The sequence below is a fragment of the Nanorana parkeri genome, unplaced genomic scaffold (assembly GCF_000935625.1).
Source record: "Nanorana parkeri isolate BGI_ZX_2015 unplaced genomic scaffold, ASM93562v1 scaffold377, whole genome shotgun sequence".
NCBI lineage: Eukaryota > Metazoa > Chordata > Amphibia > Anura > Dicroglossidae > Nanorana > Nanorana parkeri.
This window is the reverse complement of record NW_017306645.1, coordinates 1,205,792-1,220,815: the sequence shown is the minus strand read 5'-3', so window position 1 is coordinate 1,220,815 and position 15,024 is coordinate 1,205,792. Positions and strand designations below refer to the sequence as shown.

Below are 15,024 nucleotides of genomic sequence, written 5' to 3'. Positions count from 1 at the left end.
GGGGGGAATCCAGCCCCTCCCCTGTCACGGCAGAGAGCCGTTACAGGATCGAGAGGTGAGCGGACGCCGGTATATGTTCGCTCAGCTCCCGATCTACTGAGCCGACCTGTGACAGTCTCATTGTCACAGGTCGGCTAGAACTATGAGTTGAGTGGAAATCACTCATCTCATAGTTCTCCTTTAATAAGCAATGTATATTTTAATAGCTGGGAATGTCACCGGAGCCAGCACATGTTTGTGGTACTTCCTTTGACAAGTGTGAATTAGGTCTGAGAATCATATCACTGTGGGAAGTGCTGGTATTACTTACATGCAGTTTGTGGCTAAAGCTAGTTTACAGCCTTTTAAACTGGAATATTTTTTGAGTCAATCAACATATTTTGTCAGCATAGCGGGTCTACTTTGCTTTTCTTCTAGGCAAAGGATAAGCATTTTTATTTTCATTGTATTAAGTTGCCCTTTTATTATACAGTCCTGGAGCATCACATAAGGAATGAAGAATCTCTTTGAACTTTCTCTGTTAAGCAGTATACTTAAGGCAAAACCTTGCGGTTACAAAAGGCACCATTTAATCCAGATGTCACGGCGGGGGTGTCCGGCGGTGGGGGGTGGCGGCCCCTTCTTCGGGACACAGAAGCGATCTGGCGACAGGTAAGTCGCCAGGATCGCTTCTGTTGTAAAGCCGACAGTCGGCTCTACATGTTTAAACAGAGTCCCGGCGGCAAAAGTGGCCGATAGTCTGTTTAAACAGCCCCGATGCTGGCGACGTACACTGTACGTCGTCAGTCACGAAGGGGTTAAGCCAGCCAGGGTTGTGCTGCATTGCATAGTCTGTCTAAAGGTGCCCATACACCTTACGATTATCGTACGATTTTCGTATGTGTGCATTGCAGTGTCCGACCGACAGTACTGTACAATTGTACGACTTTTGACGGTCAAGCATGTTTGAAAACTTTGCTAAATCGTACAATTTTCGCAAGGTTGCTGGCGTTTCCGTCCGTCAAAAGTCGGACGATCTGCACTGCGCTTGTGCTAACGAAAATACGGCAAATCAATTACCGCATTACGTCCAGGTGCTTTTCGTTAATTACGGCTAAATTAATCTTGCGATCATCGGGGCAGGATGGGGCTGCCATACGCAAATCGTACGACTATTCGATCATCGGATGAAAAGTTTTGTCCGATAATCGTAAGGTGTATGGGCACCTTTACACTGTGAGCTCCATGAACCAGTATAGAGCAGAGTGATAATCTCATCTGTGTTCTGTAGCATTTTCATTGTCCAGTCCCAAGCAGGGGAGAATGTTATACTTGGCAGCATTGCTCAAAGCAGTGTAGTCTGCACAGGGGTCTAAGGGAATGCCAAGCCTGGCTGTGCTGTCTGGTAGGGGTGCATAGATCTTAAAACTAACAGAACAGAAATATAAATCAATTAGGACAGTTTACATATACAGAGAAGGGAATTTATCAAAACTGCTCAGGTAAGATTTGAAAATAAGACAGAGAAGCTGATTGGTTGCAGTGAAAATCTGCTCCAGATTTTTTCTGCTCCAGTTTTGATAAATTCCCCTCAGGATGTATTAATCAATCAGAATGTTGCCATTTTTAAACTTGCTGTGCAAATATTTGCTGGCGTTATGGGGCAATGTTAGCTTGTGTATCTCGCAGAGCAGGTTTCCTTTCAGTTCAGAAATTTCTGTAAGATTGCCATGCATGTAATCAGTACACATCAGTGTTAGCCATTGTTGTAGAACAGCAGAGTTCTTTAATAATATCTCAGGTGGCTTATACCATGGAGGATGGAGAGCCAGGGAACTGTATAATAAATTTGCTATGGTTGTTCATCTCATTTATTTATGTTCCATCCTTAACTACTTTTATTGCTGGTAATTATATTATATTCAGGACATGAACACTGAAACAGCTGTTTGTGTTAGGAATGGAACAATCAAATGATCAGTAGATATTTTCTGGACTGAAAATCTCTGCCAACGTTACTGCCCCTGCATTACTGTGTTATTACCACAGATGCATAGATCAGCTATATTGCTGGTGACATTCAGGCAGTGTATAGCTATATAAGAACTGATACCAGAACTGTCAGCCAAGCTTGCGCAGACCATTTCTAAACTCTTTCTTTTTCTCTTACTGGCCAGATAAAAGCTTTTTGCCTACAGGCTGTTGAGGCTGTAAAAGAACAAATGAACTGGTGTGATTCATGGCATTTCTGGGGAGAAAAAAAGCAAGTGAGCAACTCAGCCTACGCTGACCACAGATCAATAAATGGTCAGCTGTATATTCCCGATCTGTCTCTCGATGTCTACAGACTCTGCTCTAAACAGGAATTCTGGAGTTGGATAAGCATTACTCTTTATGCAATGGATGTGAACAGGAGAAACGTGGCTTTTTTTAGTATGAGTCAGACATGATTTTCTAAGCCACCCAATCACTTTATCCTCCAAGAACTGTCATGCGGGATTGGGTGACGGGTGCCTAACAGACATTTGACTGTCGCTTGGACAAATCAAAAGTGGTACGATCAGGAGGCTACCACTTTTAGAAGAAATTAATTAGGGAAACTCTATATTGTGCTTATAAAGGTGAAGACAGTCCATGTCTGATGTGAGCTTCTTTTTGTTTTTATTTGAACAGTCTGATCCGCTGGGCCTCAATGCGGCACCAGTTCCTCCTGAAGCAATTTTACCTACAACGCCTAAGGAATCCATGCCACGCAAGAGGAGGATATCTGAGGAGGCGCCAGTCCCCGACAGCACCAAGAAGCTTAAGGTAGGGGTGCATTTTAGTTTTGTGGCTCTTTTTGTTTTGCCTTTTTCAATATTCTTTAATGGTAACATAGAAAATGTAAAAGGTAAATTACATGTTTATTTTTGGGTTCATTTACACTTTGAAGTGTTTTTCCACCTTTTCCTCCAGAATTGGGATAACACTTAATTCATATTTCTTGCACGTTCCCATTCACATAGCATACCTTTAAAAAATATTAAAAATTGTGCTTAACTTTTGCTGAAAAATCTTATTTTATGTAATACTAAGTAAGGGGCCAGGGAGTTATGTTTGCTAGGGATGCACCGATACTAGTTTTTCGGTATTGAGTACAAGCACTGATATTCTTTTTTTTGGTACTCACCGATACCGAGTACTAATACCATGGCTTTTTGCCACGATTATCAGGAAGTCGGGCGACGGATTATGACCCAATGACTTCCTAATTGCCTGGGAAGCCGGTGCTCTATCGAAAGAACACCGTTTTCACTTGCCGAAGCTGCCTGGCTTTCTGATCAATCAGAAATCCGGGTGGTGGGCCATGAGGTGCCGTCCGGCTTCCTAATTGGCCAGGATGCCTAGCAACAAGTGAAGATGGCTTCCTAGCCAATCAGGAAGCCAGGCGGCACGTCATGACCCACCTTCTGGCTTCTTGATTGGATAGGAAGCAGGCTTCACTTGTTGCTAGGCAGCCTGGCAGCCTTACCATTCAGGAGGTTGGTCATGACGTGCCGCCCGGCTTCCTGATTGGTTAGGAAGCCAGGTTGCCTACCAGCAAGTGAAGCTGGCTTCCTAGCCAATCAGGAAGCTGGGAGGCAGGTTATAATCCTCCCCCGGCTTCCTGATTGGAAACGAAGCCGGCTCCCTGGGCACTGGAATTTCCAGTATCGGTGCATTTGGGCATTCATACTCGGTATTGGCACCGATACTAGTATCGGTGCATCCCTAATGTGAAAAACAATATTGTGCCGAGCTAATAATCATACACATCTAATACATTGAAACATATATAAATGAATCGCATATATGAGCTTTCAAACAAACGAGGCATAAAAAAATATATATCTACACACAAAAAAGGCAATAAAGACAAAAAGAGTCCCAGGAAAAACCAAAAGGAAACAATGGTGATTGTGCAAGAAAATTCCTCAGATGATTCGCAGGCAATCTGCATGTAACTCTCAGGTAAGGATAATCACACAATGCAGGCAGACCTTCACCTACACCCAGTGAATGATAACAAGTGAGTGCTCACCTGGGGAGGTAGACCCACAGGTCAAATGCACTTTTCCCCTTCTTAATGGGGGAGGGAAGCCCATGCACAGAAAAGGCGATAAGGTCTCTAGATCACAGGTGCCAGCATAAATCCAGGAGGAACGAGAAAAAGGACAAGGACATAGTGCGTATCGTCCAATAAAATGCAATTTATTAAATAAAAAATGCGTACTCACAATGGTACAAATATCATACAGGCACTGGATCAAACCAGCAAGGCAAATGTCAGCAAAACGATGAAAAAACCTGTTAGTCCGGCCCAGCTCAGTGCAGAGACATCAGAAGCTCTGCCCTTTTGGGCCGGACGAACAGGTTTTTTCATCGTTTTACTGCCATTTGCCTTGCTGGTTTGATCCAGCACTATGTCCTTGTCCTTTTTCTCTTTCCGCCTGGATTTATGCTGGCACCTGTGATCTGATAGCCCTTTCTGTGCATGGGCTTCCCTCCCCCATTAAGAAGGTAAAAATCGCATTCGACCTAGCTCTGTGGGTCTACCTCCCCAGGTGAGCACTCACTTGTTATCATTCACTGGGTGGAGGTGAAGGTCTGCCTGCATTGTGTAATTATCCTTACCTGAGAGTTACATGCAGATTGGCTGCGAATCATCTGAGGAATTTTCTTGCACAATCACCATTGTTTCCTTTTGTTTTTTCCTAGGACTCTTTGTCTTTATTGCTTTTTTTGTGTGTAGATATATATTTTTTTATGCCTCATTTGTTTGAAGGCTCATATATGCGATTCATTTATATATGTTTCAATGTATTAGATGTGTATGATTATTAGCTCGGCACAATATTGTTTTTCACATTTTCAAAATATTTAGTTGTATCCTTAGTGCTTGGTAGCTCTTATTTTCACATTCCACCTACTGGCGCTGATCACCATATTGTTTATTTTTGGTGCATCCCTAATGTTTGCCATAGTTAACCCTGTCTGTACTGTGCTGGCAGACCTCCATTATCAGTGGTAAACTAGATGTGTGCAGAAACTGCGTTAATTTGTCACTTATCTTTAAATTGCCATCTAAGGCAATATAGGTATAAACCTGCTCCAAAGAAACAACTAGATTGGTAATAAATATTTCTCCACCATACATTGAGGGATACAGCTGTGAATAATTCTGAGACGTGGGTTATGCTGCTTCCTCCAGGAGAAAGACACTAGGCAAAAGAAATTAAAAGCTGACCACTTTAAGAACATAACCCCTCTCGCCTCACTCCTGCCAATGGATGTCTCATTCTCTTCTGGTTATTATTTTAGTTTATTTTGTTTCTTCATTGAAGATTCTATTCTATTTTTTTATTTTATTCCATTCAATCCTGAATGAAGATTCTTCATTGAAGATTTAGTTTATTTTTCATTTCTTCATTGAAGATTCTACTTCTATGAGCTGCTAGTTGATTCATACTGGGTATTTTTCAATCCTGGAAGTTTCTTTAACTAGCTGACAAAACTGAGAGATTCATGCTGGATAAGTTAAATCTTGGAAGTTTCTCTAGTTGTCATGAAGCTGATTGTTTCTGGTCTGCGATGGTCCTGTGTTCTTGTTTTCATCATTTAACGGTCAGGCCAGCTCTCTCCTCTCAAGTTCCTTTGTAAAGCTTGTTACAACTGGCAGGTGGGAGGGGTTATGTCCTTAAAGTTGCAGGCTTTTAATTTTTTGGCCTGGTGTCCATTTCTTCTAGACTATGTCTCAGAATTCTTCAGTGTCTCTCAATGGACTCCAAGAAAAGGATTTTATGATAAGAATAAAATCCTATTTTCTCTATTGTCCATTGAGGGTTTTTGGTATCCTGTGTGAAAGAGTACACAAAACAAACACATAGCAGGATTTTTTCAAATTTGACTGCAAACGTGAAAATACACTTTAAAAAATACTCTACAAAAGCATTCTTGGACCTTCTCAGTGTTTGGCAGGTACAATTCTTCTATGTTTACATCAAGCCATCATTTTTTAAAACTCCTGTTTGCAAATATTGAATTTATTTTCTATGGGCTCTGTGATTAGGACATCATCTTGTATTTCCTTAGGTGGAGTCCGCGCCTGTGGCACCGGCTACTGTGGCCAGCTCTCCGGTCGTCCCAGGGGTTTCTCTAGAGGAAAAGTTTGCAAACATGGTGAAGGCAACTGAGTGAGTTTTCCAGATTTTAGGGTTAGAATTTTGTAACGGGTCAAAACATTGTTAAAAGAGAATCCCAAACCTAAAGTAATCATTTCACCTTGCAACTGTAAATTTAACCGTAGCCCTTGTTTTTCTTCACAGTGTTTTCTGGGATTTGGACATACAGAGTGATGTACTTGTTAAGTCAGCTCCAGCCTCTCACCTTTTACCACCTCCTTCACAAGCTTTACCACCCCACCCTGAAGTGGAACTTCTGCGGGCACAGCTTATTCTGAAACTGCGACAACATTACCGGGAACTCTGCCAACAAAGAGAGGGTAAGCATTTCTTGGATTTGTTGCCAGTGCTTGGTGCCTGATGCAAACAAAAATGATTTACCCCAGAAAGAATTACTGATATAATTTTGTTCTATCCTTGGTACCCATTACCTATAACTCTGCTAAGAGGTGAAACAGTTGCTTTCAGCAAAAAAAAAAGTTTGTGGAATAATAAAACAATAGACTGAAAATAGCAGCTTACTGTCAGCTGCTAGGTCAAGGCGTTTTCAGTGTGTTTGTGCTATTCTCAGTAAAAGAGTAAGTGCATTGCAGACAGGTTGCAGTAGATCTTTATTTGAGCACTTACACAACTCCTGCTTCAATGACCTTAGAATTCTGCATTGGTAGTAAGAATTGCTAGGCATGGGGCAATTACTGTTTTCCATGAGCACCCACACAATCTCTACTTCTTGATCTTTGGAGTTCTCCATTGTTAATAGAATTTGCTAGGTTTAGAACAATGTCTAGGTGTTAGGAACACTCATAGAGCCTCTGGTTCTCGATATTTGCAATTCTGCATTGTTGGTAGGATTTTTTGGGCTTGGGGCAAATTTTAGTTGCCTGGAGCCACCCACACAATCTGCTTTTTGTAGTTCGGTTATAGGATTTGCTAGGCTTAGGACAATTACTAAGTACCAGGAACACTCATGCAGCCTATGACTCTTGGTTTTTGGAATTCTCCATGAGTAGGCAGTAGGATTTGCTAGGCTTGGGACAATTACTAAATGCCAGGAGCACCCATGCACACTCTGTTTGTTGGTCTTTGGAGTTCTCTTTTGGTAGTTGGTTTTGGACAATTACTAGCTGTCAGGAACACCTATACGAACTCTAATTCTAGGTCTTTGAAGTTCTCTGTTGGTAGTAGAATTTGTTAGGTTTAGGGCAATCACTAGGTATTAGAAACACTCATACTGCCTCTGGTTCTGGGTCTTTGGAATTCTGTTTTGTTAGTAGGATTTTCTGGGCTAGCCTTAGGACAATTACTAGGTGTCGGGAACACTCATGCAGCCATGATTATTGGTCTTTGGAGTTCATCGAGGGTAGGCAATAGGATGTGCTAGGCTTGGGACAATTACTAGGTGACAGGGACACTCATGCAGCTTTATAATTGGTCTTTGGAGTTCTTTGAGGGTAGGCAGTAGGATTTGCTAGGCTTGGGACAATTACTAGGTGACAGGAACACTCATGAAGCCTTGATTATTGGTCTTTGGGGTTCTTCGAGGGTAGGCAGTAGGATTTGCTGGCCTTTGGACAATTACTAAGTGCCAAAAGCACCCACACACACTGTGTCTTTGGTGTCCTCTTTTGTTAGCAGAATTTGTTAGTACAATTACTAGGAGACAGAAACACCTATACAAACTCTAGATTAGAGTCTGGGTTCTCTATTGGTAGCAGGATTTGGTAGGCTCTGGAGTGTTATTAGGAGGCAGGAAAAATTGAGGCTGATTTACTGAAACAATTGTGATTGTCCATACAATAAATTGTGTGAATAATGACTCAATTATCCAATTATGTGCAGATGAAAGAAGTATCCAGGGAATTGATTTTCATACGATGGACCAGTGAAGTGAAGTTACAATGATGATAATTTACACGCCGCACTGGGTGTTTAAATTATCAATAAATATATGGGTGCTATGTGCGGAGGGCTGTTGCAAAGTAGAAAAATCTTACCTTGCAACATGTCATCTCTTACACATAACACTGAGCTTCCGGGCACTGAGAGGAGTAAGAAATGCGATTCAAGCAGTAGAGTGCTGTGGTTGCATTACCCGCTTTTCCTCACTGTTGCCCAAACACAAAATTTCTTGTATTTTTTCAAAGAATAAAAGGTATTTTCTGATTGGAGGGAAGATGATGTCACATCCCTGCCCCCTCCTCTCCTCCAATCACAGAATGCCTTTTATTCTTTGAAAAATTACAAGACATTTTGTCTTGTGAGAGTGGAACAACTGAGCCTATAAGTAACCTCATTGGATAGGTTTGGGAGGCGGATTGGGGAATGGAACCGGTGTCAGGTTATCAGTTGGGGAACAATAGCAACTGGGATAGGTTTTTTGCCTGATTGTTTTGTTTTTTTTCATGCCATTCTTGGTCCACTTGGGCACAAATGATGTAATGTGGCCAAGTGTTCATCCTGGGAAGGTTACCTCAGCAGAACATTGGTGGGAAGTCTCATCTGTAATCTCAGGAGATCTCAAGGAAAGGCATTTTCCTCCTCTGAGATGATGCGCAAGGTCACATGTCCTAGTCACATGTGTCAGAGTTCCAGGAAGTACAGAGAGAGCTACTAATCTGCCCTTAGTTAAAATGGCCATTGTGGGAAGAATGGGGAGGAAAAGAAAAATAACATATGCAAATAATACAAAGCCGGCAATTATCTAGAAGTATGTGTTTGTAGATTGTCATCACTAAACATTTCTGTGATTGTTGTTATTTTGAACATGTGGGTAAAGTTCCTCTAACTTTGGGCCCAATAATTTATGAAAAGCCAACAAATTCTGTAGTTTCTGAGATGCTGAAAGCCACCGTATCTGTCATGAACAGTCATTCCTTGGTCAAAGTCACTAAGGTCTTGCACTTTCCTCATTATATTATGGTAAAGGTGTATACATATATTACATTACACTCTTCTGTGACTAATTATAGCACAACCTAAAAAGGTTTTCCTTTGTGTACGTCTGTCAACTCAGAACAACCCCCAAATGAGATTACAACATGTGTGGTTAACCACAAAACACATTCCAGGGCTTACTTAGTCACAATCACAAGCTCTCTTTTGTACAGTCAGATGTTCATTTTACACATTTGCAGAACTTAAAGGAGAACTATGAGGTGTGTGCTTTTCACTCACCTCATAGTTCTAGCCGACCTGTGACAATGAGACTCGGGAGGTGAGCGAACACATACCGGCGTTCGCTCACCTTTCGATCCTGTCACGGCTCTCTGCCGTGACAGGGGAGGGGCTGGATTCCCCCCTCCGATCCTCCAGCGCTGACTGGCGGAACGGACGGGGGAGGGGGCGGGTACAGCTGGCTCTGCCTCTAGATAGGCAGAGCCAGCTTTCAGTCACGCAGCTGGGCGGATCCGGGCAAAATTGTCGGGATCCGCTTCAGCTGCGGCGTCTCAGTATACCACGAGCAGCAGCTTGCGATATACTGAGCCTAGGGTGATGGGAGGACGCTAGTTTGTGTCCTCCCGTTACCCTAAGGAGAACTATGGGGAAAAGCCTTAACCCCATAGTTCTCCTTTAAGCTTTCCTTGGTTCTTGGCTTGGCACATTCATTTGTTTTTTTAGGACACATTGTAATAAAAAAAAAACATAATCGGGGGGAATTTACTAAAATTGTAGCAAGCAGAATCTGGAGCAGCCGTGCACAGTAACCAATCTGCTTCTAGCTTCAGGTTCTTTAGTTTAGCTTTGAAAATGAAAGCTAGAAGCCTATTGGTTGTCATGCACAGCTGCTCCACATTCTGCCTGCCTGTAGTCTGAGGAAATTCCCCTCCTAGTATTTTTTTATCATACATACATATTTGAAAGAGGAACTCCAGGGAAAACTTTTCTTAACCCTTGCAGTGGGGCTACCCTTGCACTTCAAGGGTTAACTGCGCTTTTTTGTCTAGGTGCTAGAAAAAAATTATACTACCCTATACCACGAAGCTGGCTTGCTCTAAGGCCCCATTCACACCTAGGCGTATTGTAATATGCGCGTCTGTCACGCGGTTTTTTTACCGCGGTTCGCGGTAAAAAAGTCGCGCGATTCCAAAGGCTACTTGGCTGTATCCCAATGGAAAACGCCCTACAAAACGGACCAAAGTAGTCCCGGGACCTTTTCAGGCGTGGGCCGTTTTTAGGGCGTTAGGGACGGGCGGAAATACGCCTAGGTGGGAACGAGGGCATTGACTACAATGCTATTTATTTTTTTGACCGTTTTGTAGCGCGTTCGTCGAGCGTAGGACGCGCTACAAAACGGTCAGGTGTGAACGCAGCCTTAGGGCTAGTTCATACAGCCACAGTGCATTCCGCTCCGGCTCAATTTCTTGTGGTGCAGGAGGTGGCGTGGCGGTGCATTGAAGTGAATGGCACCGCAGCCACGAACGGCGATTGGCTGCACATGAACGCAAGGCACATCAATGGCTGCGGTCCGGTCAGAAAAAATGCAGCAAACATTATTTTTTTGTTACCCGGACCGGAACGCAGGCATTGATGTGCCACGTGTTTCCGTGCGGCCGACCGCATCACGGCGGGAGGACGTTGCTGCGGTGCCATTCACTTCAATGCACCGCCACGCCCCCTCCTGACCCACAAGAAAGTGAGCCGCCTGCAATGTGATCCAGTGCATTTCAGCCAGAATCGGACAAGCATGCATTGTGGCTGGTGTGAACCAGCCCTTAGACCAGTCCTTCCGTGCTCTCTCCTCTGCAGCGGTGTAAGGTCCCATAAATAATCACACTCTATGCACAGTGTATAGATGTGAGGATGCGGAGGAACATTCCAATGCTGCAGCATAGGAGGAAACAGGGGTCAGAGACTGGTGAAGCATTTTTTTTTTTTTGCACCTAGACAAAAACAATCAGTTAACCCTTGCAGTGCAGGGGTAGCCCCATACAAGGGTTAATAAAAGTTTTGCCCGGATTTCTTCTTTAACAAATTGAGTGAGATTTTAATATCGCACAGATATGTCCGGTAACAGATGCAGTAACTGCAGATAATAAAGGCTCATGCACATGGCTGTAATTCATAAACCAATATCTACTCAGGATCTTTTTGGCAGAGACTGGCAGCAGGATCTGGTGTAAAAATGTATCTCATGGTTAGTAAAGTGCTTCAGTAAACATGCGTTTAGACATAACGTAAATGTACCGATCCGCAAAATTCTTCTTTTGTTCTTCTAGCTCAGTGGTAGGCAACCTCGGCACTCCAGCTGTTTAAACTGCAAGTCCCAGGAGGCATTGCAAGACTCTGACAGCCACAGGCATGACTCCAAAGGCAGAGTTATGATGTCATTTGTAGTTTCACCACACCTGGAGGGCAGAGGTTGTCTAACCATGTCCAAGCTCATTATACATGCGTTTATGTGCGTTTTTATGTGTACACATAAATTACTGACCTCTAGCGCAGATATTTCTATTTTGATTTTATGGATCTGAACGCAGTATCTAGTATCAGGATTCTGGTATCCGCTATGTACTTCTCATATTGCCATTGCGGTTGATCATTATTTAGTTTTATTCACAAAAAAAATTTGGAAAAAAAAAGTGAATTACCGTATTTTTTTTAGATCGCATCACTCCATAACATAAGGTAATACATTACCATGCCTTGCGGTGCAATGCAACGCACATTCAATGGCTAGGTGCATTGGGGTGCCATTCAGAAATCATGTCAGCACACCTAATAGTGTGACATGCAAACTTGTGTTCCCACATAGCAGAGATGTGAATAGGGCCTAAAACAAAGATCTTTATCCTTGTGTTGTGAATTGAGCCTATAGTTCCTGTGGAAGGGGCAGTAGGCCCACAGGTGCAGTGCTTCTGGATTTGAGTAACAGCTTGCGAATCCATTACACTTGTCTGCGGACTAGTGATGTGCAGGGGGCTGGTGTGAACCCAGTTCACCAGAGTGGGAATGCCCTGGCCACATCTGATTGTGTCAGTGGCAGATTTGCAGGGGCTCGGGCGAACTCCAACGGACCAGGTTCACACTAAGCCTCTCCGCACAACACTGGTCCGCAGATGGTGTTTTTTTATTCTTATTCCCTTCCAATTAGATTTTAAAGATAAGTAAGCAAAGATAACCGAGCAGTTGTTTCATGTTGATTCCGATTACCATTTCCCTACAGCATTGCTCACTCGTTCCCAGACCAATAAATGAATGGAATGTACTGAAGGCATTTCACATTAGCCAGTATGAACAGGTGCTCACACTATACATTACCTCTCTGATTTCTGGAGTGACTGGAAATTGTCCTTGCTCTGGATCTTTGTCAGGGTGATGTACTGTATATAATGATTTTATGCAAGGCAGCATTTTCCCAATTTTTTCAAGTATCAAAACCGCTCAGGTCTTCTACATTTCCCAGAAGTGTATTTACCTTTTACAAGAGTGCTGTATACGAAAAGGCTGATTCCTCTTCAGCTCCCACAATGGAGTAGCCCCAAAATGTGCTTGCAGTAGGCAGTAACGCATCAGTGCGTGTGTTTGGACTGCAGCACTTCTACCTTTCTTATCTTCATTTGCTTTCCTAATGTAAACTAATAAGGGAAATATGGGTAGGACTGTCTGTATTCCTCCTCTTCAGCTTGGAGCAAGAATGTGGCTTGCAGCACTGACGTAAAGTGGCTTTTTTTTTTAATTCACCTCTGTCCCACAAATTTAATTTCCTATATTCATTACATAGCAAAGTCCATATGTGAAATCTAATGTGTGATCCTGACTGGACAGCACAATTTGTCTATTCAGCAGCTTAAACTGTATCAATAACTAGTTTTGGATGTAGTGGGGAAGGATTAGAACCCCGTCTGGTTTTACTGCTGTCTGGGCACTCAGTTACAGAGATTCCCCTTTATGTCCCATTCTGGTGCGACCGTTTTCACCAGACAGAAAGTGAGGGAAACTCTCCAGCTGCAACACAGACAGAAGTAAAACCCCCTTTTTTAAGTTAAGTAGGGGAATTGTAACCTCTGCCAGCTTTTTATTGTTTTCTGTTTCCCTGGTACAGATTTTCACTTACTTCCTGTCTGGTAAAACTGTCATCAGAACAGGAAGTGAGGAGAAAAGTCTGTAATGGAGCTCCTGGATAGCAGTAAAACCTGACGGGGGTTCCTACCTTTCCACACACCATCCCAAACAAGAAAATTCAATTTTGGCTATAGGTATACGTTAAGAGAGTGACGAGGAGGCAACATATACCTTTCCATCTCTTTGTGGTGTATGTTGTAATTTACACTCCAAAATCTGCATGTGATAAAAATGACACAATTGCAGTTATTCACTAAGTTATTCACTAAGAAATATATAATATAATATAAAGATATATACTGTTGAATTGAGCATTTTCATTTGTGGGTCCAACACCTGGGGGTCTATTTATAAAAAATAAGTTTGCATGTACATTCATTCTGTGTGAGTTAACCAGCTGTTGTGAGAATGGGGCAAAATCGAATGTTCTTAGGTAGGGATGTGCATGGGGTTGGTGCAAACTGAGTTCACCCGGGCCTGCACATAACTGTCACACCGGCTTCCTGGCCCTATCAGATGCGGCAAGGGCATACCCTTCCCTACAAAGGGGCGGTAAATGGGCTGGCCGCAGCTGATTGAGCTGGGAGGATGGTGTGCAATTGACAATTTTGACCGGACTCGGGCAAACTCGGTTCGTACCAATCCCACACACACTCCGATTCATCGGGTATTTTCTGTTCTAGTCAAAAGCTCTTAAAGGATATAAATAACATAAATCAGCTAGTGTTTGGTCTCACTTGCAGATGAATTGAACACGAATATACTATGAATAGTCCTGGTGATTCCAATATCATTGGTATTACTGTGTTGAAAGTACATACGTTAGCCACATAAGGGCTGCAAATAATAACACCCTAAGGCCCCGGTCACACCTTAGGGTTTGGGGTACCATTAACCAGTAATGGCACCGCAAGAACGTTGGGCATTTTGATGCGTTCCGTGAACGGCGCCTTAAAACTAGCTATGTCCGGGTTTAGTGATCTGATGCAGTTAGTGTACATCTTCCTGCTTTCTTCTGAGCTCCTAGAGCGTGGTTGGTCTCTCTTTGGTCCGCACCCTGATTTCCAGAAGCGGGGAATTTTCACACAGACTTGGAGCAGTGACCTCTCTCTCAGCAAGTCTACAGTAATACCGTTGTTATTGGAATCGATATGTCTACTCATATTATACGACTGCTCATTTCGTCTGCAATTGAAAGCAAGCACCAGCTAATTTATGTTATTTATATTATTGAGAACATTCAAACAGAAGAGAAAATATCCCAAGAACTAGGGATGCACCGATGAGTACTCGCCCAAATACATACAGTATTTGGGCGAGTACTCATACTTGCCCAAATGCTCCGATACTTGCCCCCGATACCAGAACTTCCGATCAGAGGGAGATTTCCCCTGACTGGCAGTGCCGCGTGGGAACATGAATCAGGAGGCCGGACGGCAGGTAATGACTCGCCACCCGGCTTCTTGATTCGCTGGGAAGGCGGCTCGATGCTGATTGGCTGGTAAGCCGGTTTCCCAGCCAGTCAGCATGGAGCTGGCCAAGCAGCATGAAGATGGCTTCCTGGCCAATCAGAAAGCTGGGCGGAGGGGCTAATGAACCGCCTCACGGCTTCCTAATTGGCCGGGAAGCTGGCTCCATGCTAGCGGAGGTACTTGGTATCGGCGAGTACCGAAAGATAAATATCGGTTCTCGATAAACCGGGAATTGGTGCATCCCTACCAAGAACATTCAATTTGAGCCCCATTCTCACAACAGCTGGTTAACTTGCACACAACGAATGTAC

General features: G+C 43.2%; 1 protein-coding gene across 1 annotated transcript in view; it reads left to right on the top strand.

Moving 5' to 3' along the window:
• Positions 1-15,024, top strand: part of PCIF1 (PDX1 C-terminal inhibiting factor 1) — a 43,490-nt gene that overhangs the window by 4,557 nt on the left and 23,909 nt on the right. The window contains exons 3-5 of the mRNA XM_018559041.1: positions 2,653-2,787; positions 6,091-6,191; positions 6,324-6,499. Of these exons, the coding sequence (XP_018414543.1) occupies positions 2,653-2,787; positions 6,091-6,191; positions 6,324-6,499 (412 nt within the window). The remainder of the gene's footprint in view (positions 1-2,652; positions 2,788-6,090; positions 6,192-6,323; positions 6,500-15,024) is intronic.